Source organism: Triturus cristatus, chromosome 5_1 (genome assembly GCF_964204655.1).
Source record: "Triturus cristatus chromosome 5_1, aTriCri1.1, whole genome shotgun sequence".
Classification (NCBI taxonomy): domain Eukaryota; kingdom Metazoa; phylum Chordata; class Amphibia; order Caudata; family Salamandridae; genus Triturus; species Triturus cristatus.
The window spans coordinates 57,955,151-57,982,391 of record NC_140587.1 but is presented as its reverse complement, the minus strand read 5'-3'; the positions used below and the strand labels follow the sequence as shown (position 1 = coordinate 57,982,391).

Here is a 27,241-nt window from a genome sequence, read left to right as displayed (position 1 = left end):
TGTTCGGAGTAGAGCAAGAAGATAGCTCTCCTGCCTTTCTTTAGATACACCATCATCCAGTATAATGGGGAGATTTCCCTATGGATATATTTGTACTTGCCTACTGTCTCTTGGTCAGCCACTCCCACCCGATCTCAATTGAGGATTTTAATCACTAGGTAGAAGATCCTAAGGTGGGAGCCAAGGATAATGGATTCCTGGAGCAACTGTTGTGACTCAGGTCATATCTTGGATATAGTATGGATGTGTAATATTGAGTGAAAGGGCTCTTCGTTTCTTTTTGTACATGGTCTGATCATTCCTTAAGTTGGCTCTCACTTGCTGCTATAGTTTGGCATCATTTCAACAAATGCCACATAAAAGCAAAACAAAAAGCAGCAGAAATGACAAAACCAATATGTTATGTTATTTTATCGAAGCTTACGATAGCGCAGTCAGTCACCCTCCCAGGGGTATGTTGGCGCTGAAACACAGACCCAGAGGAGAGAGGAATAAAAGAAATACAGTTAAAAGAGCCAGGTTTAAAGTAGCCTCTTGAAACAGACGAAATGAGAACAGCTGTGAAACTGAAATGGGAGCCTGTTCCAATTAAAAGGACCCAGGTATGAGAAAGATCTACTGCCATGTCTGACTCTACGAATATGGCGTGGGCAGAGCATGATTTGATCCTTGGATCTCAAACTTTGTATGGCCGATAAATTGAAATCTTGTTTTGAAGATATGCCAACGCTTGACCTGAAATAGATCTGTCTACCAAGCACAGAAGATTACAAATCGGTCGCCTCCAAATAGGAAGCCAGTGCAATGATCTAAGAGAAGGTTCTGAGGCGGTGCCAGGTGGGAGCCTAAGGACAAGACGGGCTGCGGTGTTATGAACTATTTGTGTCTGCGCAGGAGGGAATCATTAGCCGCTGCCATTAGGGCATTTCCATAATCTAAGCGGCTAACCACAAGTGCCTGCGTGAGAGTCTTCCTTGTGTGGAGAGACCGCCATTGAAATAATCTTCTCAACATGCACCTTATCCCGAAACAGGAGCCGCATGTAGATTTTACCAGTTCTCTCATTGAGAGGCTGTCGTCAATTAGAAGGCCTCGGTTTTGACCATCTTTTTGGGTTGAGGAGGAGTGCCCAGTTCAGGTGGCCATCAATAATCCGTCCAGTAGTCGTGGGCCTTGCCAAACAGCACAATTTCTGATTTGTCACCATTGAGCTGTAGGCAATTGTGGGACATCCAGGAAGCAATTTTCCTCATACATTCCCAGAACTTCGTTTAATAGACACAGGGTTTGGGCCCATGGAGATGATCAATTGTGTATCAGTCAATCAGAAAAACGTTATTTCGATCACCTTAGATCAACATGAAATAGTACACTTACAAATATCGAATAACACAAGGTAACTCTTTGTCAGGCTCTGCGCCCCGCTGACCTTGACGAGAAGGAGGAAAAGTGGCCATTTCCTTACATGCCCGAACCTCTGCTTTATTTCCAGCTCCCCTGCCTGACCGAAGAAGTGTTTTTCACGGCAGAAGATGACCATGTTCTCACAGGCTAGGTGCCCTTTAAGTCTCTGCTACCTGACAGTGATGGGTGGACGAACCATGCCCCTTCGGCCCTTTCAAGACCGGATCAGAAAGGGGAAAGCAGCGGCCCCAGGGAAATGGTGAGGAGCCCCACGTCGGAGTGAGACAGTGTACTGTGCCCCGAGTGGAGACGGTGGTAAGAGCAGCCTCGAGCAGGAAGGAACATCGACCATGCTCCAGGGAAGCTGCAGTCCAGCCCAGAGACAGCGGCGTAGACGCCAGGAGGCCAACGATTCCACGAGCCGCCCAGCAGCGTTCCAGGAGGAGCGTGGCTTGCACCGGTGCGTGCTCGGAGGCAGGTAGAGGAATGGACCCGGCCTTTAACAGGGGGGGACACACTGACGTTCTCATCTGTGCACCGTCAAGGGCTCCCAATGATGTGATTCATTCACAGGCGGGGGAAGGCTTCTTCTGTTACCACAATCTGATGGCCTGCATGTCGGGTGCGCCTCCCCCACTCCCGTCCCTACACAGACAAGCATAGTCATGCTTGACGCTGGTACCCCGGTCTCTTTTCGGTTTTTTGTTTCATGCCCTGGATATCTGGCTTGGAGGAAGTGCCAGGAAGAGTGAATATTCCCCGAAGAACAGAGGAAAGATATTTATGTTTATTTTCTTTCATAACCCACAATAAAATCCTGCATAAAAGCAAAGACAATCTCAGTCTTGTATTTTGTGTACCCCGCAACACTCTTTAGACGAAATAAGACTTCATACAGAAAACAGATAAAACCTTAAATACTCATTTATCAGTCCGTTTCAGTGGCAGCATAAAAGAGAACATGTCATTTAAAAGAACCACAAAAGATTGTCATCAAAAAACTTTTTTGAAAGTAACAGAATATGAAAATAGAATTTCTTCGAGGAACACTAAGACATGTTCATCCGCAGCATGGCATCCAAAAAGGAGCATAAGGGAAAGCCATAACCAAAGGGAGGTGGCTTTTAAAGACTACCAAGCACACACTTTGCGCATCCAATCCACATTGCCATAAGGCCTTTGGCTATAAGAATGCCACAAGCCGATTTCAATCTGTCTGCAGTATTCTAAACGCCTCATAATGCTTCCTCGTTCCCAGTTTCCAGCAAAGAGCGGCAACCCATTTGACTCTGGACTGCTGATAAAGGGGACAAAAATACAACATGCTTGAGCCACTCAAGCCCACCATGGCAGCAGATACAATACTCGTCCACCGTATACACTTCATTGTGCCACTTCCTTTCGAAGGCATTTACAGGTAGGCATCCTTACCTGGACTGTAGGTATGGTTTCCTCCCTAGTGGGGAGACCTTTCAACAACAGTACTCTCATTTAACGGGGCAGATTTAAAACCAAATAAAAGCTGCAGACAATGTACCTTTACAGTTTTTAATATTTCCCCCTGCAGCACTTCTCCAGTAGACAGCTTTGAAACTAGACTTTTGAATCAAACCCAAGGTCTCCGGAAAGTCCCAATAAGTGTCGAGGCCTAGCCGTTGAAGAAGATCCCTTACAGTGCAGAGCCATAGAATCTTACTCATTTCGGAGACATGAGGTCTCGGAGACCCACCCTGTAACATTCTAAGCTGCTGTTGACCACAGTCCGTGCCTACACATAAGGAGTCTATACTCAATCTTGCGGCTAATTGTTTTTCGCGCCAAGTCTAAATAGAGACACTTGAGTGGGGTGCTCATTGGAAGATTTAATGGCAACCTAAGAAATGTATGTTTCACCACTGTCTAACTATTGATGTAATCTGCATAGGAGATGACACCGAAACCACAGGTCCATACTACTTGAGCCAGAGGTGCCACTTGTATATTACAATGTTACTATCTGACTGACCATATGAAACCCTCTCCCTAGTTCAAGATATTAACTAAGCCTTCTACAGCTGGCTTAATGATGCGCTTGTTCGTAGAGGTTTGTGAATCTGCTATCGGACATCAGTAGTGTTATGTACGCACTGAATTGACAGATTTGGGGTTGGATATGAGGCGAGAAAGGGTTCGGTCCCGAGGAGCTCAACTAGTGTACGGCCATTTCCTTTTGTTGCTGCCCATGCCCCCATTTTACTGTTTTTTAAGGTCTGATATCTTCAAGCCTGTCAATGTGATACTTATATTTAAACATATGAAAGGTAACCTAATTTCTCACAAGGCTACTTTTAAATAAAAAGAAAAGGTACTCGGAGCCCACAGTGTAGACTGAGAACAAAAAAAATGAAATCAGTTCTAAAATGTAACCTAAGTTATAAAGAATAAAGGAGGGGCATATCTTATTTCATGAAGTGTCCACGTGTCACTAACTATTGTGCTGAGTAAACCCTTCTGTGTGTTGCACAAAATAAAGTGGCACTGGTAATGGAGTTTAGGTGACCCTGTTCAGACCCTCATTGAAACCAAAAATCATTCCTGGAAGAATGGTCAGACCAGAGTCACCCTCCAGGGGGCAGTATCTATAATAGGGCCAAAGGGACATGTTTAGGTCATGGCAGGCCATCCTGATCTTAAAGTAGCCTTAGGCTTGCTACATACCAGGAAAATGCCAGCGTGGCAAAATGTCCAGTCCACCCGCCCATTCCTGTTGCATAATTCTAGTGGCCCTTATGGATGCCACTTCTTTATGCCCATGGATTCATTCCCTGTGATTTTATTTCTCAATAGGATCAATTCTCAGCTTCCCCAAAATAAGTAAAATGGCTCTAAATAATGTTGGGGTTGCAGTTTTGCAGTAAAGCAGTAGCCGCCTTCCTACATCACTAAAGTTGGCAAGTGTTCCTCGTGGTTGTCAGCCATGTTTCCGCCAGCAAGGATTACATTGAAAGGATATTAAGAGACTCGACTGCACTTGTCATAGGTCACCGGGGATGCCTTGTCCATTTTTCGATGAAGGTTTGAGGTGTCACAATTGAGTCATGTAGTTCTGTATAGAGGGCTCTCAACAAGCCACCCTCCTCCAATGGACTCTGACGAGTGTCATCTGAAGAGCCACAAAAACTCTCTTAAGCCGATTGTGCCCACGCGCACAGCGAAGTCAGATCAAAGAGCTACCATCGAAAAAGCAAAAGATATTGAGACACACAGGTACATTGGTAAGAAGGAGTCCTTCTGCAAGAGACTTTAATGCTGACTTTTATTTTTAAAATATTTAAGATTTTTTATTGGAGAATTCATGAACACAACATTAAATGGTGTAAGTGAGATCGTAAAAAAGACAATTGAATCAAGAACACACAGGTGTATCTAAAGCAAAGAGAGAATGGAGAAGGGACGGTGTAACGATCTGACAAAAGACAGATGCAATAGAAGGTAGAGGAGAGAGAGGGAGAGGCATTAGAGACAGATAACTCCTGAGAGAGACACATGACCTGGAGCAAGAGAGAGGAAGACATGTCATGGGCAGTGACAATCTTGTTGATGGTAGTTGGAGACGCTAAGACCTCTTCACTCTCTTCGGATTCAGACAGCACATGTGTAGAACTTCTGATTGTTGATGACCAGCCAGAGTCAATCAAGATCTTCTGACACATGTTGGAACTTATGTGATTTGTACTTCAACTGATCCCAGCCTGTATCCGGTCAGGAGCTCTCATGCCGGATGTGCACAGTGCCAAAGAGGCCCCCTCGAGCTCAGGGCCCCTGAATTGGGGCTGCAGGAAATATTGTTATACCCCTGCCTCTTTCCTACGTCACTAAAGTTATCAAGTGTGCCTCCTGGTTGTCAGCCATGTTTCACCAGCAAGGATTACATTGAAAGGATATTAAGAGACTCGACTGCTCATGGATTCATGCCCTGTGATTTTATTTCTAAATAGGATCAATTCTCAGCTTCCCCAAAAGAAGTAAAATGGCTCTAAATAATTCTTGAGTTGCAGTTTTGCAGTAAAGCAGTAGCCGCCTTCCTACATCACTAAAGTTATCAGGTGTTCCTCGTGGTTGTCAGCCATGTTTCACCAGCAAGGATTACATTGAAAGGATATTAAGAGACTTGACTGCTCTTGTCATGGGTCACCAGGATCAGCATGTCCATTTCTAGATGAAGGTGTCACAATCTACTTATGTAGTTCTGTATAGAGAGCTCACAACACTACACCCACCTCCAGTGGTGTCTCTGACGAGGGTCATCTGAAGAGCCACTGGAGCTCTTTTGAACCGCTTGTACAACATGTGGAAGTCAGATCTAAGAGGGCCCATCAAAAATGAAAAACCATGAGACACACAGGATCATTGGTAAGAAGGAGTCCTTTTGCAAGAGACTTTATAGGTGACTTTTATTTTTAAAATATTGGAGATTTTCATTTGCAGAATTCATGAATACAACATCAGACGGTGTAAGTGAGATTGTAGAAAGGCAATTCATTGGGTCAAGAACACGCATGTGGGAGAAGAGATGGTGTAAAGATGTGACAAAAGAGGGAGGCAATTGAGGGTGGAGGAGAGAGAGAGAGGCATCAGGGACAGAGCAACCATGAGAGCGACACTTGACCTGGTGCAAAAGTGAGGAGGACAAGTCAAGGGCAGTGTGATTCTTGCTGATGGTGGCTGGAGACGCTGGGGCCTCTTCACTCTTTTTGGATTTAGAGAAAGCATGTGAAGACACTCTGATCATTGGTGACCAGCCAGAGTCGGCCCAGGTCTTCTGACACATGTTGGAACTTGAGTGATTTGTAGTCCAGCTTATCCCAGCCTGTTCCAACAAGGTTACCATCGCTTATTCCAGCCCTAAGAACAGGTCAGAAGATGCTTATTGTAGAGATCTGCTGGCACAAGATCAACATTTACAGTAGGTACACCTTCAAGATACCTCATGCCCTCATCCACCCCACAAGAGGTTTCTTCACCCTGGCTGCAGACATTTTTCATGCCACATACCGGCAGAAGGATACAGTGTAGTAAAGCGCTAGTCTCAGCAACAGTTATACCCACCAAACTAACATTGTTCAGAAAATGAAAGTGATGCTCAGTGGGCGTCCTGGTTCCCACAGTGAATGTCTAATCAATTGCTACATTCCATCTGGTTATAGTATGCTCTGCTATCTGAGCTCATGGTGGAAAAGTTTCAGAGATCTGTGGGATCAGACGTTATTGCAATATGCATCCTTTCAGTATAGTAGTCATTTTATAGACACCAAAGAGTCCACATCATCTGCAAAGCAACTGTTTAACAGACCAGGTAACCACGGACACATTGCAGGTACAAGGAAAGATTGGCAGACTTACACACTGCATTCATTTTAACGAAAAAGGTAAGTTCTTTCTCTATAACACTTAAAAACACATGTGCAAGTATCAGTTAAAATCCCTGGTGAAATTATGTAATGCAATTCTGTCATAGCTCAATTGTCAGGCCAATCCACAGTCAATGTGCAGCACAATTTTACATCTACCAGCATTAACCTTTAAACGTTTTATCCAGTATTTTGACTGGGTGATGAAATAGGAATTTTTTTTTAATTTTCTGAAACTTGGCTCACAGACCCTTGGTCCCGGGATATGCTAGTTGGTATCAGAGCCGGACCGGCCGCAGCGGGAACCGGGCATTTGCCCAGTGGGCTGTAGGGTTGGAGGCCGTTTTTAGGTCTCGCTGAGCCCAGTGCATGCGCTGGCTCGGAGAGACATTTAGTAGGTGACTTTTGAAAGTGCTACTGGCTGGCCTAGCGCTTGCGTTCACGCGAGCATGCACACGCGCAGCCGCCTTTCACGGGTCATTAGCACCACTCGGCCGCACGTCTTTCGCTTTGATCGCGATCAATGCTTGTTACTCCTGATGCAAGCTCTCTTCTTGTTTTTTCTTTTCGCGTGATCGCGATCACTTACTGACCAATGTTCTAGAAAGTTCTGGACGAGAGGGCGAACGTGGAGTCATCCTCTAAAACCTGTGTTGAAAGTTGTCGATACTAGTTCAGGATACCTCCTTACAACTTTTTCGACGCTGGAATAGAAAGATTTAGAAATGATTTAAACCAAAACTAAAGAGTATAGTTTAAAGGGCATTCTGAATAGAACACCAGTACTCCAAGTGTTTTTGTACATGTTCTGCTTTTTTTTTTGCATAGAATTAAGTGATTCGGACTAAACTTGTCTTTCAGTGGCAGAGTGCTATTTGGCGTAAAGCGATGAAACACTAGCTGCAAGGAGGTGACCTGTTTGCGGTGATTTCTCTGTGGTTGGCAGTTGGTTATGTTCCCACCTCTCTTCTCCCCTTGGCTCCCTCCTCCCATGGACACTTTGTTTCATCTTCTTGTTTACACTTCCAACTAAAAACCTTTTAAAGGTTCCACGTTTAAAAGCAGTCCCATTTTTTTAAGAAACCGGCACTTGGCCGTTGCAGCATGAAAAATTATTTTAATTATTGGAACCTATTTGCTAGCCTTTGTTTGCAGCCTGCATGCTAATTAGTTGATTCCCCGACCCCGCTACAACACCCCGTTTGCGTCCCTGTAATTGGACACTCCGGTTGCTGAGCCCGATTGGCTATGTCATTGCTTTTTTTTTTCTTCTCTGTAAACATTCTCTGTATTCTTTCCTAACGAGTTCTCCGGAAATGTTGGTTTTGGACCTGCATCAGGGTTGAGTTATGCGAGTGTTTTTCGCTGTGTATTGGTGGGTTATTGCAAATGGCCAGAGTATCTGGCCCAGTAAAAGTGGAACCGTTCTCTCAGAATCCTCCTCTTTGTCTTGTACATAGCCGCGTTCACAGCAACACACAACAAATGTCCTCACATGTATGCTCATGCACCCGCGCTCTGACAAAGCCCCTCTCTTCTAACACCACTTTGGATGTGCCCTAGAGAACTTCAGCTTTGGCCTGAACAGAATTAATAATTGCAGTAAAGTAACAGAACTCTTTTTTTCCCATTATCTGCTGGATAAGAAGTGTGAACTATGTATTGCCCAACTGGCTCAATTTGAAGTCGCCCCATATCTGGTGTTTACTGGGCAGAGTCTATACTTTGCGTGGTCTCCTAGTTACTGTAGAAGTGCTTTGGTCCTTTTGCTATTTACGTTTGTATTGTATATTTCTCCTTTGTGACGCACTCTGTGAACCTGTGAGGGCCTGGGTTCACACTGTTCAGAAGAGAGTGAGTGTGGTTTTTTCCCCCCTACATCAGGGGGTGTCCGATGTATGTTTGAACAAGTAGCATCCACACCAGGTTTTTGTATAAATCCGGGCTGACTGTAAATAGTTTACATCCCTTGAATACAAATGTAGTTTAAGTTGTTATCCTGAGACTCTGACTTCAGTCTGGCCCTCGTGGTTCAACATTGGACACCCACACCCTACATCATTCTGTTTTTTTTGTTGGTAATCTTTTATCATCATGTTTCCAAGTCTCTTACAAATTTATCAGCAGTGTTGGCAGGAATATAAATGCTTTTCAGCCAGGGCTTGTGTGAATGCGTATTAGGATGCGTATCTGAGTGCTTAACACTCGTGGGACACATTGCAAATGCTGTCAGCTTAAGTACACTACCAAGCCTCCTTCTGGGAGAGATTGGAGCGCACCAACTCTTGTTGATGCTTTGAGCATTGCGAAGCGAATCCTCATTCACCCACGGCTCCGTGGTTTTTAAATGTGCTGGAACGTCAACATATACAAACCGCTTCGGGGAAAAAAAGCAACCGCTTTGTGCTGGTGTGTATGATTGAGCCCCGTTGGGTGTGCTTGAAGTGTCTCCTTTGTATGTGGCAGAGCATATCTTACAGATCTAGTGTCACTGCAGCATGATTGGTTTTACCCTTTCGGTGTTTATTGTGCACATAAAGCTGTGTTTGGCTGGTCTTGGTTTTTCTCTGATCACTGTAAATGAGTTTTGCCTTCACTGCTGATACGCCACCAAGCTTCACCCTTGTGGGAGGTCCACCCCCATTCCTTTTGACCCAGTACTTTAAGAACCCTGGGTTGATAGATGCCAAGTCCTGTTCCCGAAAGCATGTTGTATGGCTAGGTTGTGTGTTTTTGGACACTGGCCCTCGGTGCAGATATCGCAATCCCTGAAGCTGACCGTGCTTGTGGACTGATAATGCTGCTCCTCTATCGGATGTCCATAAAGTCTGTCAGGTAATGTGTGTGTGCTTGGAGTCCTGCATCCTATCCGCACCCTCCTTGGGCGTGTGGAGGCAGGTGGGATCTGTGGGATAAATGTCGCTCTAAGAAGATGTTTCTCAAAGCAATACTTTGAATTCCCTTAAGTATGACCTTTTCGGAGTATGTCCCAGAATTTGATGTCACATAAAATTCAGAGATGAGGAGAGGACGAGTGGAGACTTTCTCCCACTTTTGTTATTCCCTTAGCTGCAGTTGCCTATGATACAGGCTTGCTTAAGACAAGGTTTTCAACTTCTGGCAATGGCATGCGATCCTTCACTGCTGACTTAGTGTCTTTGTAACATAGAGTAGCTATGGAGTTAGAAAACTACCGTCAGGTAGGAGAGATTTTCCATGCCTCATGAAAGAACTCCCTTCTAAAATAAAGAAATGGCACTTGAGAATGGAAAGTCTTGTTTTTTGTTGTTGTTTTTTTAAAATAAATCCTGCACAGTTCCAAGTTTAGAGATGCACAAAACCCTCGGCAAGCACCTTAGAACCTGTGTATTATGGGGACGTGCCAGAATGATGCTGTCCCACCTGATTTATAGTACAATTTCAATAGTGCAGGGACCCTCTGAATCCCAGATACCTGTCCCCCGCACTCAATACTCATATAGGCAATGGCATAAAATCAACCCAGAGACTTTTCCACTAGCCTTCTTACCTCCTAGGGATTCTCCACTAAGCAACCTTGAAGAAAACCTAACCCTCGTTAATAAAACGGCCATAGCTGCCATTGACTTGATCACCCCACTGAAAACCAGCTTGAAAGCACCTAGACAATCCCAGGCCGTGTGGTTCATTCCCGAACTTCACAAGAATAAAAGCCAATGCAAAAACTTGTAAAGGAGGTGGCGACGAACCCACCTCGAAGTAGATAAAGAGAATTATAGAGCTGCCCTCGTCCTCTATCATAAAAATATTAGGCGGACCCGCAGAACCCATATAGCCCAGCAGTTAAGTCAGGCTGATAACATTCCTAAACTCTTATAACAGATCTTGAAAAACTTCACTTGCCCCAAAGCATGCGAAGTAGAAGAAAACTTCTCCCAGCCTCTCTGCGATAAAATTAGTGCCTTTTTCATACAGAAAATTGACGCCATCTATAATAAATTTGCCAAGACAGGTTGCTCCTCGACGTTAGATGATACTTCTGCACCCCCAGCACCGGGCTTAAAAATTTGCTGGCCTTCCCTCCCCTTTCACGAGAAGATACTGCAGTGGTAATGTGCAAGGTTAAATCAGGTTCACCCCTTGATGTCCTTCGTGCAAAAATCTCAGCTTCCCTTGCCAATCTGTTATCCGATCCCGTCTGCTCTCTATTAAATTCATATCTGAAGGAAGGTCACTTACCTTCAACATGGAAAGCGGCGCATATTATCCCGCTGCAGAAAAACACCAAAGCTCCCATGGAAGATCTTTCAAATCTCTGCCCTATTTCCCTCCTACCCTACCTGAGCAAAGTCCTGGAAAAACATGTCAATAAACACCTATCTGACCATATCGAATCGGCTGGCTACCTGGATCGATCTCAATCAGGTTTCCGCCCCAATTACAGTACAGAAACTGCATTGGTGGCCATTACAGACAACATCAGGCTTGCGCTAGATCAGGGCCAATCTACCCTCCTGTTGCTTTTAGACCTCTCTGCCGCATTCGTTACGGTCAACCACAAGACTCTGCTTGGAAGAATGAGGGAAGCAGGAATAGGGGGAATGGCACTGCAATGGATACAAACAAGAAAAACTGTGAGTCAAAGGAAGTTAAATGACCGTGACATAACCACTTCGTGAATACTGATCCAAATCTACTTGCTGTCAACAAGGTACCAAATATACAAATAGGTGTGTGTATGTATGTATGAAAAAGATTCCCATCACCCACAACAAGTGGCTCGCTTCATCATTTGGGAACCTGGGAACTTCACCAGAGAACCATACTCTACCAGATGGACGTAGATGGTGGTTCAAAAATGTGTCCCAAATGTATCTGTTGGTATAATGTTTAGAACGGAGGAACCACAGTATAAATGATAAGGAGTTATGTATGCAGTGCTAGTGATAAAGGTATGTGATAGTTAAAATTGGTTAGCCAGGCACAAAATTATTTTTAATAAGGTGCTACCTGGATACCAAAATAAAATAAGACAGTGCTGTGACAGTTTGAAAGAATAACTGTGTTGGAAAAAACTGGTCAACATGTTTCAGCTCTTGGATAGACTGTATCCTAGCTTTCGTCAGGACCAGAAAGCTACTGCAAATTTGTGATGTGTTAAATTCAAAAACTTAGAAAACATACAACCTGGACCTTGTTCTCGGTACAGGGGAATACCTGTGAAAATAACAGCAGTAATCAATTTAAACAGACAAACAGAGTGGTAGAATGTTAACAATCGGTCACTAACCGCAAAGTATTAAGTAAATCATTTTTGCGAAGGTACCTTTAAGTGTACAAAGACAACTATGCAGCCATCATTACTAATGGAAGAGAGTAATTTAGTTGTCACTCACCCGAATAATTCTGGGTATGTGCCTCACCCCGCCTGGCAACTGCTCAGGTTAGGAGGCCCGCTCTGGGGAATAATATAAGTATAGAACATTATAGGATGTGACCACAGTTGTTGAAATGTTCAAACAATATATAGCGCTAAATTTAAAACTAGGCGGGTAAATCACACGGAAGTCTAATCATCGAGAAAACATGCCACTCGGCGTTACTAAACTCGTGTATATTATCGTAGGAAAACTACGTTGTAAGGACATAAGCGGATTGCTCGAGCTGTTGTTTGTCCTTGTAATCAATGTGCTGAAAGTTGTGAGTGCGTCTTTTTGGTTTAGAAAAATATCGCACGCACTCGAGTAAAGTTGTTGCTTAGAAGAGGCGTGTATTATGGTGACTAAGTAACCTGTTGATGAAAAATCGGTTCGTTTATGCATTACAAATCAAGTCCTTCCAATTAAAATTAAAATTACTAAACCGTGTTGGACGCAACTCGTGAGATGGATGTGGCCAATTTCAACTACAAGATTGTGAAAATAGGAGTAGGTCACTAAGCGATATACTCGGTTATGCCTTACCTCTCCGTCGGTACCTCTCGCGGCTTCTGAGCGAGAAGGGGAGGTGTATACTGGTAGGAATGAATCCTATTTGAGGACTCCTAGAACGTCATACCTGCCATGCGCGTGATCAGCAACAAGATCGAGCGCAGGCTGATGACGTAATGGCGTATTAGCGTGCTGTGCAAGTCATGTCGGGAAATGTAGTTCGGTGCGTGTTTTCGATCTTTCTACACTTAACTCTTTACAGGTGAGACAGAATGTTGACGGACAATACTCAGCCCTGCCAATTGTATTGAGTAATGGCAGTGGCGGTTTACTTATACCGTGAGATGTATACAGATATGAATTACGATTTGAAGTGTGTAATCGTAATTGTTTACCATCAGGAATTGTCCCGATGAATGGCTCTGCAAGTGTGTGCTAGTTCTAAAGAGAGTCAGACAGGGATGAACAAGGGATTTGGTCATGATGTAAAAAATGGCTGTTCTCAAAGACACCTTTATGCAGATGTGGCCAGTGTAAATATCTCAGAGCGACGTCCATGGTATCTGATCATTCAATCCTGAACAATCACTGTGCAGTTTGTAGACCCATTTCTGCTCCTTTGTAAAAAGGAATTTATGGATGTCTGTGATATGAGATGGAATAAAAGGTTGTTCTAAAATGAGCCATCTCAAATCCTCTGGCTTGTGATTGAGGGCCAGGAAATGGGTGGTCAGTCTTGTGGCTTGTTTCTTACGCCTGATGGTACTTTTGTGTTCACTGATACGGACCTTGATCTTACGAGTCGTCATTCCTATGTATCTGAGTGAACACGGGCATGTAATCTGGTAAATTACCTTTTCTGAATTACAGTTGGTGTGTCGCCGTAGAATCCATGGTTTTTCTAGCCCCAGATCAACCGATTTAGTTGGCTGTGTCTGTGGGCAGGCTGAGCATGAGCCACATGGGTAGTGGCCTTGTACGGGTGGTAAATCCCACAATGTTGATGTTGTTTCTTTTTCTTTCACCCTTGGTCTGGTGTGCACAAGATTATCGCGCAAGCTTGTCCCTCTCTTAAAGGAGAACAGTGGTAGTGGAATACTCTCCTTCCCCACATTCAAAATGCGCCAGTGTTTCCGTACTGACTTTTGAACACTATTGGATAGTGTGCTAAAGGTGGTAACGCATGTCATTCTCGTCAAGGGTGCCTTAACCACCGGAGGTTCTAAAAGGGCGTCTCTGTTGTTGTTAGACGCCCTTTTGCCAGCTTGTCTCACCAAATGAGCTGGATATTTCCTAACTTGGAGTTGCTTAGAAAGTGCCTGAGCATGGACTTGAAAGCTGTCCATCGTGGAACAGTTCCTGCGGATGCGCAGGAACTGTCCCACTGGGAGATTGTGTCGGAGAGACTTGGGGTGATGGCTCTGAAAGCTCAGAAGAGAGTTCTTAGTCTGAGGTTTCTTGTACAATTCACTTCCCAGTACCCCTGAGGTGGGATAGATCATAATATCCAAAAAGGGGAGTCTGGCTTTGTCATATGTGACTGTGAATTTAAGAAAATTGTTTTGACCATTGAGCCAAGCATGAAAATCCAGCAGGGTAGCAACTGGACCATGCCAGATCACCAGGATGTCGTCTATGTATCTCTTCCAGCACGCAATCTGCGCACGAAAAGGATTTTGGTCAGTTAACACACAATTTTGTTCGAAGAGGTAAACATAAAGATTGGCCAGACTGGGAGCGAAAATACTCCCCATAGATGTTCCGGAGACTTGAAGAAACTTAGTCTCTTCAAATTGGAAGAAGTTTTCCATCATCGCCAGTCTGGCACATTCCATAATAAAGTGTGTCGGTGTTGTGGTATCTCGGTCACTGTTGTCTAGAAGACCCCTGATTGCTTCGAGTGTCTCTTCTTGTGGAATGCAAGTGTAAAGTGATTCCACGTCGAAACTGACCAAAAGGTCAGTTTCGGTGTTGAAAGCAATTTCTGGCAGAAGACGCAGGACATCCTTGGTGTCTTGGAGAAAGGTTGGCATGTCTCTGACCATAGGCCGTAGGAAAAAGTCAACAAAGGTGGACAATGGTTCTTGTCCACCTTTATGATAGGGCGACCAGGTGGCGGTCTTGTTGGCTTATGTATCTTTGGGAGTACGTAAAAGTATGGCATAACTGGGAATTTAGTAACGAGGAATTCTGATTCCTGTGAACTAATCCATCCTGATTCCTTGGCTTCATTGACAAGATCATGAATTTCAATGGACAAACGTGGGGTGGGATCTTCTGAAAGAAGTCGATATGACCTGGTGTCACTTAGTTGTCTCAGACATTCTTCTCGATAAGTGGAGGTGTCCATAATGACAATGGCTCCGCCTTTATCGGCGGGCTTGATGGTAATCAGCTTGTCATTCTGAAGTTCTTTCAGAGCCAGTTTTTGAATTCTCGATAGATTCTGGTATGTTCTATCGCTCTTAGATTCAAGTGAATCAATGTCATGTATTACAGCTTGTTCAAAAACTTTCACCTGGTCTGGTGTAAGATGAGCAGGTGGGTTGAAAGTCGAGGGAGGTTTCAAGCCGGTGTCCGAGCGATATGTGGCATCAAGTTCGTTAGAGGCCACAGAGTCCTTGTCTTTGAAGAAAAAGTGTAGGCGTATTTTTCTGAAAAACCTTTCAAGTTCGTACCTCAATTGAAAGGGCTCGCCTACATTTGTTGGCACAAATCCTAAGCCTTTATTCAAGACACTAAGTTCCACTGTGGTAAATGTTCTCTGACTCAAATTGACCACTAGTCTCTCCGACACAATCTCCCAGTGGGACAGTTCCTGCGCATCCGCAGGAACTGTTCCACGATGGACAGCTTTCAAGTCCATGCTCAGGCACTTTCTAAGCAACTCCAAGTTAGGAAATATCCAGCTCATTTGGTGAGACAAGCCCGCAAAAGGGCGTCTAACAACAACAGAGACGCCCTTTTAGAACCTCCGGTGGTTAAGGCACCCTTGACAAGAATGACATGCGTTACCACCTTTAGCACACTATCCAATAGTGTTCAAAAGTCAGTACGGAAACACTGGCGCATTTTGAATGTGGGGAAGGAGAGTATTCCACTACCACTGTTCTCCTTTAAGAGAGGGACAAGCTTGCGCGATAATCTTGTGCACACCAGACCAAGGGTGAAAGAAAAAGAAACAACATCAACATTGTGGGATTTACCACCCGTACAAGGCCACTACCCATGTGGCTCATGCTCAGCCTGCCCACAGACACAGCCAACTAAATCGGTTGATCTGGGGCTAGAAAAACCATGGATTCTATGGCGACACACCAACTGTAATTCAGAAAAGGTAATTTACCAGATTACATGCCCGTGTTCACTCAGATACATAGGAATGACGACTCGTAAGATCAAGGTCCGTATCAGTGAACACAAAAGTACCATAAGGCGTAAGAAACAAGCCACAAGACTGACCACCCATTTCCTGGCCCTCAATCACAAGCCAGAGGATTTGAGATGGCTCATTTTAGAACAACCTTTTATTCCATCTCATATCACAGACATCCATAAATTCCTTTTTACAAAGGAGCAGAAATGGGTCTACAAACTGCACAGTGATTGTTCAGGATTGAATGATCAGATACCATGGACGTCGCTCTGAGATATTTACACTGGCCACATCTGCATAAAGGTGTCTTTGAGAACAGCCATTTTTTACATCATGACCAAATCCCTTGTTCATCCCTGTCTGACTCTCTTTAGAACTAGCACACACTTGCAGAGCCATTCATCGGGACAATTCCTGATGGTAAACAATTACGATTACACACTTCAAATCGTAATTCATATCTGTATACATCTCACGGTATAAGTAAACCGCCACTGCCATTACTCAATACAATTGGCAGGGCTGAGTATTGTCCGTCAACATTCTGTCTCACCTGTAAAGAGTTAAGTGTAGAAAGATCGAAAACACGCACCGAACTACATTTCCCGACATGACTTGCACAGCACGCTAATACGCCATTACGTCATCAGCCTGCGCTCGATCTTGTTGCTGATCACGCGCATGGCAGGTATGACGTTCTAGGAGTCCTCAAATAGGATTCATTCCTACCAGTATACACCTCCCCTTCTCGCTCAGAAGCCGCGAGAGGTACCGACGGAGAGGTAAGGCATAACCGAGTATATCGCTTAGTGACCTACTCCTATTTTCACAATCTTGTAGTTGAAATTGGCCACATCCATCTCACGAGTTGCGTCCAACACGGTTTAGTAATTTTAATTTTAATTGGAAGGACTTGATTTGTAATGCATAAACGAACCGATTTTTCATCAACAGGTTACTTAGTCACCATAATACACGCCTCTTCTAAGCAACAACTTTACTCGAGTGCGTGCGATATTTTTCTAAACCAAAAAGACGCACTCACAACTTTCAGCACATTGATTACAAGGACAAACAACAGCTCGAGCAATCCGCTTATGTCCTTACAACGTAGTTTTCCTACGATAATATACACGAGTTTAGTAACGCCGAGTGGCATGTTTTCTCGATGATTAGACTTCCGTGTGATTTACCCGCCTAGTTTTAAATTTAGCGCTATATATTGTTTGAACATTTCAACAACTGTGGTCACATCCTATAATGTTCTATACTTATATTATTCCCCAGAGCGGTGCCTCCTAACCTGAGCAGTTGCCAGGCGGGGTGAGGCACATACCCAGAATTATTCGGGTGAGTGACAACTAAATTACTCTCTTCCATTAGTAATGATGGCTGCATAGTTGTCTTTGTACACTTAAAGGTACCTTCGCAAAAATGATTTACTTAATACTTTGCGGTTAGTGACCGATTGTTAACATTCTACCACTCTGTTTGTCTGTTTAAATTGATTACTGCTGTTATTTTCACAGGTATTCCCCTGTACCGAGAACAAGGTCCAGGTTGTATGTTTTCTAAGTTTTTGAATTTAACACATCACAAATTTGCAGTAGCTTTCTGGTCCTGACGAAAGCTAGGATACAGTCTATCCAAGAGCTGAAACATGTTGACCAGTTTTTTCCAACACAGTTATTCTTTCAAACTGTCACAGCACTGTCTTATTTTATTTTGGTATCCAGGTAGCACCTTATTAAAAATAATTTTGTGCCTGGCTAACCAATTTTAACTATCACATACCTTTATCACTAGAACTGCATACATCACTCCTTATCATTTATACTGTGGTTCCTCCGTTCTAAACATTATACCAACAGATACATTTGGGACACATTTTTGAACCACCATCTACGTCCATCTGGTAGAGTATGGTTCTCTGGTGAAGTTCCCAGGTTCCCAAATGATGAAGCGAGTCACTTGTTGTGGGTGATGGGAATCTTTTTCATACATACATACACACACCTATTTGTATATTTGGTACCTTGTTGACAGCAAGTAGATTTGGATCAGTATTCACGAAGTGGTTATGTCACGGTCATTTAACTTCCTTTGACTCACAGTTTTTCTTGTTTGTGTACATGAGTTGAATTGGGGATTACAAACTGTTCGAGTCCTTAAACTACATCCCTTAGACCCCTACTCCTTGTGAGATATTTTATTAACTGCAATGGATAACCAGCTTCCTCGCTAATCACACTCAAACTATCAATCTGGGCCCATATCAGTCCAACACAGAAACATTGACCAAGGGAGTGCCTCAGGGCTCGTGTTTGAGCCCAACTATGTTCAACATCTACGTTGCCCCCTTGGCCATTCTGTTAAGGAGCCAAGGGTTCGTCCCGATATCCTATGCAGACGACACCCAACTCACCTTCTCCTTTAATAAATCATCTCAGACAGCCCAAGCCTCTTTTTCCTCCGGCATGCTGGCCATCTCACAATGGATGAGTAATAACTTTCTACAACTGAATGCCAGTAAGACGGAAACCATGCTTTTCGGAGAAGCTCTGCTTTTATGGACACCAAGTTGGTGGCCTAAATAGTTGGGTACTGTTCCTGCCCCAAAAACTACAGCTAAAAACCTATGGGTGCGTCTCGACCAGGCTCTAACAATGAAAGAACATGTTACCCACATGGTCGGTGCATGTTTCCATGTGCTGGGCCTTCTGAGAAGAGAGTTCCCCTACCTCCCGGACTCCTTACGTAAGACTCTTGTACAAGCCCTGGTACTGAGCAAACTAGATTATTGTAACGCTCTACTGATGGCAGCCAACGAGTCTGCCTTAAATCGCCCCCCAAGTGGTAAAAACACCGCAGCACGCTTAGTTTCAAACGCACCCTACAGGTCAGCCTCACTCCCTCTTTTACAACAACTACACTGGCTACCTGTATGGAAACGGGTGAAGTTTAAGCTCTGCTGCCTGACACACAAGGCATTATGGGGAAACGGTCCCTCCTACTTGGCGGAGAGGCTCCACCTATATATCCCTCCAAGGGACCTGAGATCTTGGTCAAAATCCCTGCTTAAAAACCCCAGGATAAAAAAACACACGAACAGGAGGAAAAGCCTACTCCTATCAGGCACCTTTAATATGGAATCAACTCCCTTTGGCCTTAAGACAATGCCCTGATTACCTGAAATTCAGAAAGGCCCTAAAATCCACCCACTTTTAGTATAGCTTACCATCACAATTCCTTCTGCAAATCCGCAAGGGCCGAGATACCCCTCTGGGGGTGATTTTTGCGCTATATGGGCCAAATAACATAACATGTGCGGAGAGCTGTTAGTTGATGGCACGGAGAAAGAAGCTGCTTTAAAGAAATTAAGTGTTATGCTCCTCAGGTTGTGTGTTTTTGGTCCTCGGAGGCTCCTGCGACTCCTTGGTTGCCCTTCTCCCACCCTCACCCCTGCATCCTTCACTGCGATGTTTACCAGGTGACTAGTTCCTAGACTTCTTTCATAGACCTATTCTTGGACGACTCTTGCTAGAGCACACTTGGCAAATAGCCTTTAATAGCAGATAGTGGCAGTATCATACTTTTATTGGATAAGCCCATCACTGAGCTATGCTTTCTGTTTTCAAAGATGCCTTCTTCACCAATGACTTGGAGGATTGTTGGTAGTCAGTCGATGGGAGTGACGGTGCACGTTATGTTTTAGAGGTATTTTCATGCCTTGGTCTTGAAGATTCAGTCACAGACTAGAGTCAGATTTCTAATGGAGTTAGATATCAGTAGTGTGGGTGTTGTCAACATGTGAGATTTAATGGGTATATTTCGTATTGTGCTTCTGTTAGTAGTGTCTGGTGTTTGTTGTCTCACGTCTTTACTAATTTGAATACATTTAGGAAAATTGGAATGTGCATTACCCAGCGTGAAATATGTATCTCCGGCAATTGAGAGTTTGGGTTCTTGCCCATAATAACTCTTTAACCAGGGTTTTGGATTAATGTTGTGTTATGGAGTGGTACATTGCTTGTGAAGCTCATGGGTGTTGTGAGCTTGGTAATGCCCAACTCTATGGCGCCTCTGAGAAGTTGTGAGTATATGTAGGGGTTGCTTGGGTGCTGACGGCAGATGTGTGCAAAGCGACCACCATCTCTTTCTCCCCTCCGCCGTGCTTGTGTGTAACCCCATTCAACCTGCTTTGTTTATTACCAAGAATTCTGTCATGAGCTCATTAATAATCCAGGTCCATGTGCAATATATGTACTGTCTTGGGTGGCAGTTCAGAGTTCTGTTTAAGTGTTGTCGAATATTTGTGGTGGGGTTGCTTAAAGGGGAAGTTTTGTTGATGCTCCATGTTAGATGCATTACAACTATTCTGGCTAATGTTTCTTGTTAGATGGAGTAGCTAGAGATGTGTTGATTTTCGCTGGATGGCTAATTGTCCTGTATGCGTGTGTCTAGAGGGAAAATAGGGGTCAATCCACTCATTCAGTTGGGAGCATGCACAAGGCAGGGATTCTGATAAATATATGTATGTCAGATGACAAAAAACAGGGGATGTGTGACCCATTAAAGGCGGGGATAGTGTCTACTACTGGCCTACTTCCCCCGCCCCCCTTTGTCCCCCTCCACCACCCCCTCCCCCCCAATACTAATATAACAATTCAAAGACCAATCAAAGTTGGTATCTTGATCAGAGCCATTGCAACCTTCTATAAGCCCAGATTTCAATATATTGGTAGATTACATGAAGTGCCATACTCCTGCTCTTTTAACAGTTCCTTCAATACTTTCCACCTTCATTTTGTATAGAATGACACCTCAGTGTTACAAAGAAACACAGTCAAAGGGCAAGCAGCGATGTTGCAAACAGAATCTTGCCCTGCTTTCATTGGTTCAGATAGGACATCAGCATTGTAGAGATTTTGGTAGTTGGCTTGTTTTTCACTCATAATTAAGCTCATCCCGGAAAAATGTGTACCTCAAGAAAAATCGTCCCGCAGTCGAACCCAGACACATGTTTTTTTTTTCGCAGTCTCTAATTCCCAGACTTCTTATGGGCTCTTCCCAATTTGTAAGCCACGGAGCCCAGTGTAAACTGCTTTGACACCTACTGCTTGACTGCAGCTATAAAGCACACACTAGCCTGGTGAAAGTCTCTTGGCACTATATGACACCCTTTTTTAGGTCGAGCCTAGAGCAGCGCATGCGCTGCAGCTCGACTTTTAGTAAAGGGCTTTTTAAAGTGCTACACTGTGGCCCAGAGCTTGCGTGCATGTGCGCAGGCACGCGCTTACGAGCAGAGGCGCCATATGGCTTTCCTCTCTTGTCATGGGTCATCAGCTTTCAAGATACGAGAGCTTTCTTTCACATTCCTGAAGTCGATAGCTTCCTTCTTGCTCTTTGTTACTACAACTGTCCACAAGGTGGTGGTGTTCCCACATTGTATATGGAAGCTACTTAATATAGACAACATAGAAGTTAATACGGCATAGTGTTGCTTCCTGGACAGTATTGTATCGAAACGGCTGGTGTTTGTATGTCACGACCGTTTAAGAAAACAAGCATTGGCATAGCCAATAGGTCTCGCCTTTGGGACCTTATAAGTGTTTAGCCATGCAGCACTTGATGTTGTTGCACCAAGAAAGAATATTGTGCTGGATAACTAAACACTTATAAGGTCCCAAAGGCGAGACCTATTGGCTATGCCAATGCTTGTTTTCTTAAACGGTCGTGACATACAAACACCAGCCGTGTCGATACAATACTGGCCAGGAAGCGTTTGTATGTCACGACTGCTAGTGCCAAGAAGCCTGTGGTGAACGTGCGCTTTATCGACTCCCACTAACAGAACCTCACACAGTATCACATGCAGCATCACATACATGCCACAGGTGACGTAACAAAGGAGGTCTCTATAATGTGTGAACTACAGCAGAGGGACCCTGAATATTTTAAGTTTGTGCGGAAGAGATCAGGGAAATGAAACTGTACAACAAAACAAACTACACTTCCTACACCTATATACTTCAATATTAAGGCAATATGTCCATAGAATAAGTAGAGCCCACAACCAACTGTGTACAAAAAAATTGATCAATTCATTTATTCAATAGTTTTTTCTTATTTTTTTAAAAGACATATATATGTCCATTATAAATTTTGTTTAAACTAAACGTAATACATATTGGATCACAATAATGAAACAGAAATGAAACATATCATCGGCAGCACAAACCATAATGACATTAATGAATAACAATGAAGCACAATACAATGCAAAAAGCAAAAAACAATAATGACAATAATATTAGACAAAAAAACAATAAAGTACAGATCAACAACGGTAAATTGAAACAAGACCAGCGCCAACGCGCGTTTCGGAGATCCTATGGAAACTATACAGGCTCCTTCCTCAGGGCGGGCAAGTTAAGTCTTTTAGAAGGCAACAAGTACTAAACAAAACTTCAATTCCAACGTCATGTGGTGAAGGTGCTGGCCTTAGTTCAATATTGACAACTGTTGGTTTGGAAAATTAATCTGTCGGCGGAGACAACTAGAATCTAAGTGGCTTCTAAGAATATGATGTAAAACAGTATTTGATGGGATAATAGTTCGATCAATATACTAGCCCAAAGTAAACGGCCAAGAAGTGCCCGTATTTAGATGGTGAATACCAAAAAGAGTCTATCGGGACAATGTTAAGAAGTAACGTATTGCCGAGGCTGCAATTCACAAAGTCTAAGTCTAATGAAGTCAGCGTCCGTACTGTTGGGAAGTTATATGTCCTCACAAAAGACCATCCCCGGAACAAAAGGGAGTGAACATATTTGCTTCGAGATTAAAGCGTTTAAAGCTTCCACGTTTAGCGGCAGCCAAGATCCCGAATGTCTCCATAATGTGCACCTCGATACATTTCAGCAACTCCTGCATGGTAGGTGTGCACCTGAAACTAGCAAGATTGTGGTTACTAATAATTCTAGGCTGCTGAATTGCTATTTCCATATGAATCCTCTACGAATGTGGAATAACTGCAACTAGTGTTACTGCACCGATGTTTATATTAGGACTTTGTGCAAGGACACATTCCTCTATGTCTGACCTGGAGAATTTGCCCCCCAAAAACAAGCAGCAGTTTTGGCAAAAGGCAAACTAATCTGGAGTGCAAAAATATAATTATTTAAAATTCCAACCCATCCTAGAACTTGCAACCTTGTTGCTGGTGTGCTTTCCATCTAGAGTGAATGTAGTGCATGAAGATCTTGCTTAGGAGTAGACAAGAGTAAAGGGAATTCATTTTTTGTAATATTTCGGTCACTCCAACAGGTTTCATGAAAATCAGTATTTGTAAGGGGGGTGGACTAGTACACCAGAGAAAAGGCAACAGTGTTGTAGGGTCGAGTGCATGAGTAAGGCATAGTGTGGAAGTTGAAGGAATTATTGGAGAGTTTTGAGGTCTGGAAAAAAAGATAGACACTATGGCCATGACTTGGTCCATAGAGATGGAGCGTGTTCTGAACTATGTTGGATTTATTCTACAAGATAATCCTGATCTCATAGGGTTCATTTGTACATTTCCTTATCTCAGGTTTATGCTGAAGTTAAGTAGGAAGAGATGTTACAGTGGGCTTTTCAGGCAAAGTTCACAGATAGGTAGATCCTACTGTCACTGGCCAGATGAGGCGAGGTGGGAGACAGGAGATGAGGGCTTGTAGCTACAACTTGGGCTAAGAGACCAAGGATTTCATGTTAGCATTGTTAAGGCGGGGATAGAATCAGAATATTTTATTGTTTAGTTAATTAAAACCATTACAATATACCAACAAAGTTAAATACAACACACTGTTAAAATATGCAAAAGAAAAAAAAAAACAAGCCCAATGAGATTACGAGTTACAGCAGGACCCAAGCACATAATTTTAAAATCAGGACTGACAACATTATGCAATACAAAAGGTACCAGAAAAATGCATGAAATCCAGTCCCTAAGAAGCTGTTGTGCTTAACCATATATTGTGCGTATGGTACGGAGAAAAAACATCGGGCATAGTCTCTGAAACCATTGAAATATCAACACGATTAAATACAAATCACTATTAAAATGTACATGAAAGGAAATGTGCCTAATTAAAATTGCGAATTTAAGTTTGAGGGCAAAAGAGTGTCCTATACATGAGGTAACAAAATAGAGTCTTGAGAACTTGTCCCCAGTGTTGTAGGGCTTTTACCCAGGTACTGGAAAGCAAAAAGGGGAGTGATTCTAAATCAGGACGAGAGAGGCTGGAATCACATATAAAACTAGTCTAACAAAGAATGCCTCTCCCCCCATAAATCAATCATTATTTTTAATGCCTTCAGAAGTCATATTTATTAAGTCTGGGCTTCTGTTTCTTTTAAATTGCTTTTGCCTTTCCTGGTAGGATCAGGAAGGGGGCCCATATCAACTGGCCAGCAAGGGGCAGACCAGAAGTTATAATTATTGCCAAAGGAAATCACCTCAGTCTTTCCAGCATTGAGCTTAAGGCGGTGTTTATTCATCCAGCCATCAATAAATTTCATTCAGTTTTGGGTGCGAAGACAAGTGTGCTTGGCATCGTTAGAGACTCATAGCAAAATCTGCATGAGATGTGAGGGAGAACCCAAATAATGACAACCAGAGGAGCCAGATCAGTAACGTATATATTAAAAAAAGTAAGGCCAAGAGAGGATCCCTGCGGCACGCCACAGGGCAGGTGGAACGAAATTGAAAAGAAGGCATCAATGCTGAATATGTTTTCCTTGTTTGACAGGAAAGGTGAGACTCATTTCAAGGCAATATTTTTTATACCTTTTGCTTCTAAACGTTGGAAAAACATAGAATGATCCACTGTATCCAATGCCGCAGACAGGTCCGACATGATAAGGGCAGCTGACCCCCCCCTCATCCAGGATGAATTTGAGCTCATCATTAATAATAATACCAGCCTTGTAAAGCGCACAGCTACCTCCGGAGAGGTGTCCTGGCACTGGGGGCCATCTGGAAGATTAAGCGAGCTATTGTCCTGAGTCACATGGTGCTGGGCAAACCTGCCACCAGGGATCGAACCGTGAACCCCGTGGTCCAGAGTCAGGCTCCCTGGCCGCTGCACCACACCTCTTCCACGCTCTTCATTGGCCTTGATCAAGCCAGTGTCTGTACTGTGCTCGGATCTGAATCCGAATTGAGTGGGATTGAGGCAGTTAGAGTTCATTAGTTTTTCAACTATTTCCGCAGGGAAGGGAAGTCTAGAAATAGGCCTATAATTGGCCAGGTCTTAGGGGTCCAGATTAGTTTTTTCAATAGAGGCAGAATGGAAGCTCGCTTCCATTAGGATGGAAGATACCTGTTCTGAACATTTTATGGAAGAGGTTTGAGAGATGGACTGTAATAATGTTTGGTTACCATCTTAATAACTGATTGCACCTCATTTGTAGTTATAATTTGTTGTTGGAGGTTTGTTGATCATTTGCTTTCTTTATTCATTATATCCTCCGACCGGTGTGCTTTGTTAATTGTGGGCAGTTTTAAACTGTCTGGGCATGTCATTATTGCAGCTGGAGTTGTATTTAGCCAGGGCCAACCACTCAAGTTCTTCTCACTTGTTTTATTTAGGTCAAGTGGGCCCTTCGGTTCGCCAAGTAATGAGACTGGAATCTCCAGTAGCGCCAACTGATTGTTTCCGATGCTCCTCCCCTTCTTTCTTATGATCTCCATTTCTTGCAGAGGGTCTCAAAATCAGATTTGTTTTCCTCTTCTTTAAATTTTAAGTTTGGGTACATTCTGTGCACGTGTTGGTCTATTATCTTGTTATTCTGGGGGAGCATTCTAGCCTTACTTGCATGTGTTTTTTGTCTTTTCGTTAGGGAGAGTTGGTGTTTTTATATGATCATTCACAGGATTTGAAGGTCGATCGAGCAAGCTTTGTGATACATCATCAACGCTATTAAGTGACAATAATGATGATTCTGCTGGAGGTCCCTAGTTGTTTTCCTGTAAGCACGTTCGTCTGATGGTTAATGGGGAGTTGTTACATTGAGTTTTTAATAAGCCACACGTTTTGCTGTTTTTTCCCAATTTTGTGACTCACTCAGTCCGACACTATTTGACACAGGGGGCTAGACGGGCTGTTTACACTCCTTCAAGATGTTCTTTAATATTATTGGTAATTCACTTAGTTTATCAGCTATTGGTCCACATGCACAAATGTTTGCCGGAGTGAGAATAGCTGAATTATTTTTTGCACATATTTGACCCATCAAGAAATCCAGTTTAGAATTTATACCCGATATGTGATCAGCAATAATGTTCTTCAAGTTGATTTGAATATCAAGTTTTTCTGACCTCAAGTTAAGGACACTAATTGAGGTGTGCAGAGTTTTGATTAGGGAGATGTGCAGGTTTAAAAGGTCTTCCATTTTTACATCGGGTTTATTATTCCTTCCCATTGGTTGTTGACTGGTGTTCATTTGTTTTGTCTCCTTCTGTTCCTTTATAGCACCAACAGCCATGGGCATACTGTCTATATCAGAGTTGTCTTCAGATGGGGTCCTCTGATCATTATATGTTTTAATTGTAATTTTGTTTATTGGACTAGTTGTATCTGTGATAAATATTTTGGAAAATGCACTTTTAGAAAGTTACATTTTTCCTGCCTAAAGCCATTGAAGGGCCCACTTGCAGGAGCTCAAACTGTCACCTGGAAATTGATTGGCCCATTGATAAGGTCTAAAAAATGCTTTCATAGCAGGACAAACGCTTTAGTGTGGGGAGGTGTTTCTAATACTTTGACAGTATGTCCATCTGGGCTATGCCCAGGAACATAGATTTCACAGACAAATGTTAGCTGATGCATGGGTAAGATCTTTTTTTACTCTCTCAGTCAGGCAGGCACTGATACCAGTGAGAGAGGAGCAGCCTTAGAACATATTTAGAGTGACTACAGAAGAAAGGTCACTTGTTTCCCTGGCCACACTGCTGGGGTTAGCACACAGGCTCGTGCAAGGGGACAGATAGGGCACTGTGGGGTTGTTTCCAGTAGGGCACACAGGATGAGCTGCTCTATTCAGTAGGATCGCCCCTGGGGACTTTTAGTCATTTGATTTGGGAGGGGTTAGGTGTCACCTCCACCCATGTATTAGAT

At 43.4% G+C, this 27,241-nt stretch overlaps 1 protein-coding gene across 1 annotated transcript in view; it reads right to left on the bottom strand.

Annotated features, from left to right (window-relative positions):
* Nucleotides 1-5,758: 5,758 nt before the first annotated feature.
* The window catches only part of LOC146830169 (fish-egg lectin-like), a 114,453-nt gene continuing 92,970 nt past the window's right edge, over nt 5,759-27,241 (bottom strand). The window contains exon 4 of the mRNA XM_085604020.1: nt 5,759-6,288. Within this exon, the coding sequence (XP_085460146.1) occupies nt 6,144-6,288 (145 nt within the window). The 3' untranslated portion in view covers nt 5,759-6,143. The remainder of the gene's footprint in view (nt 6,289-27,241) is intronic.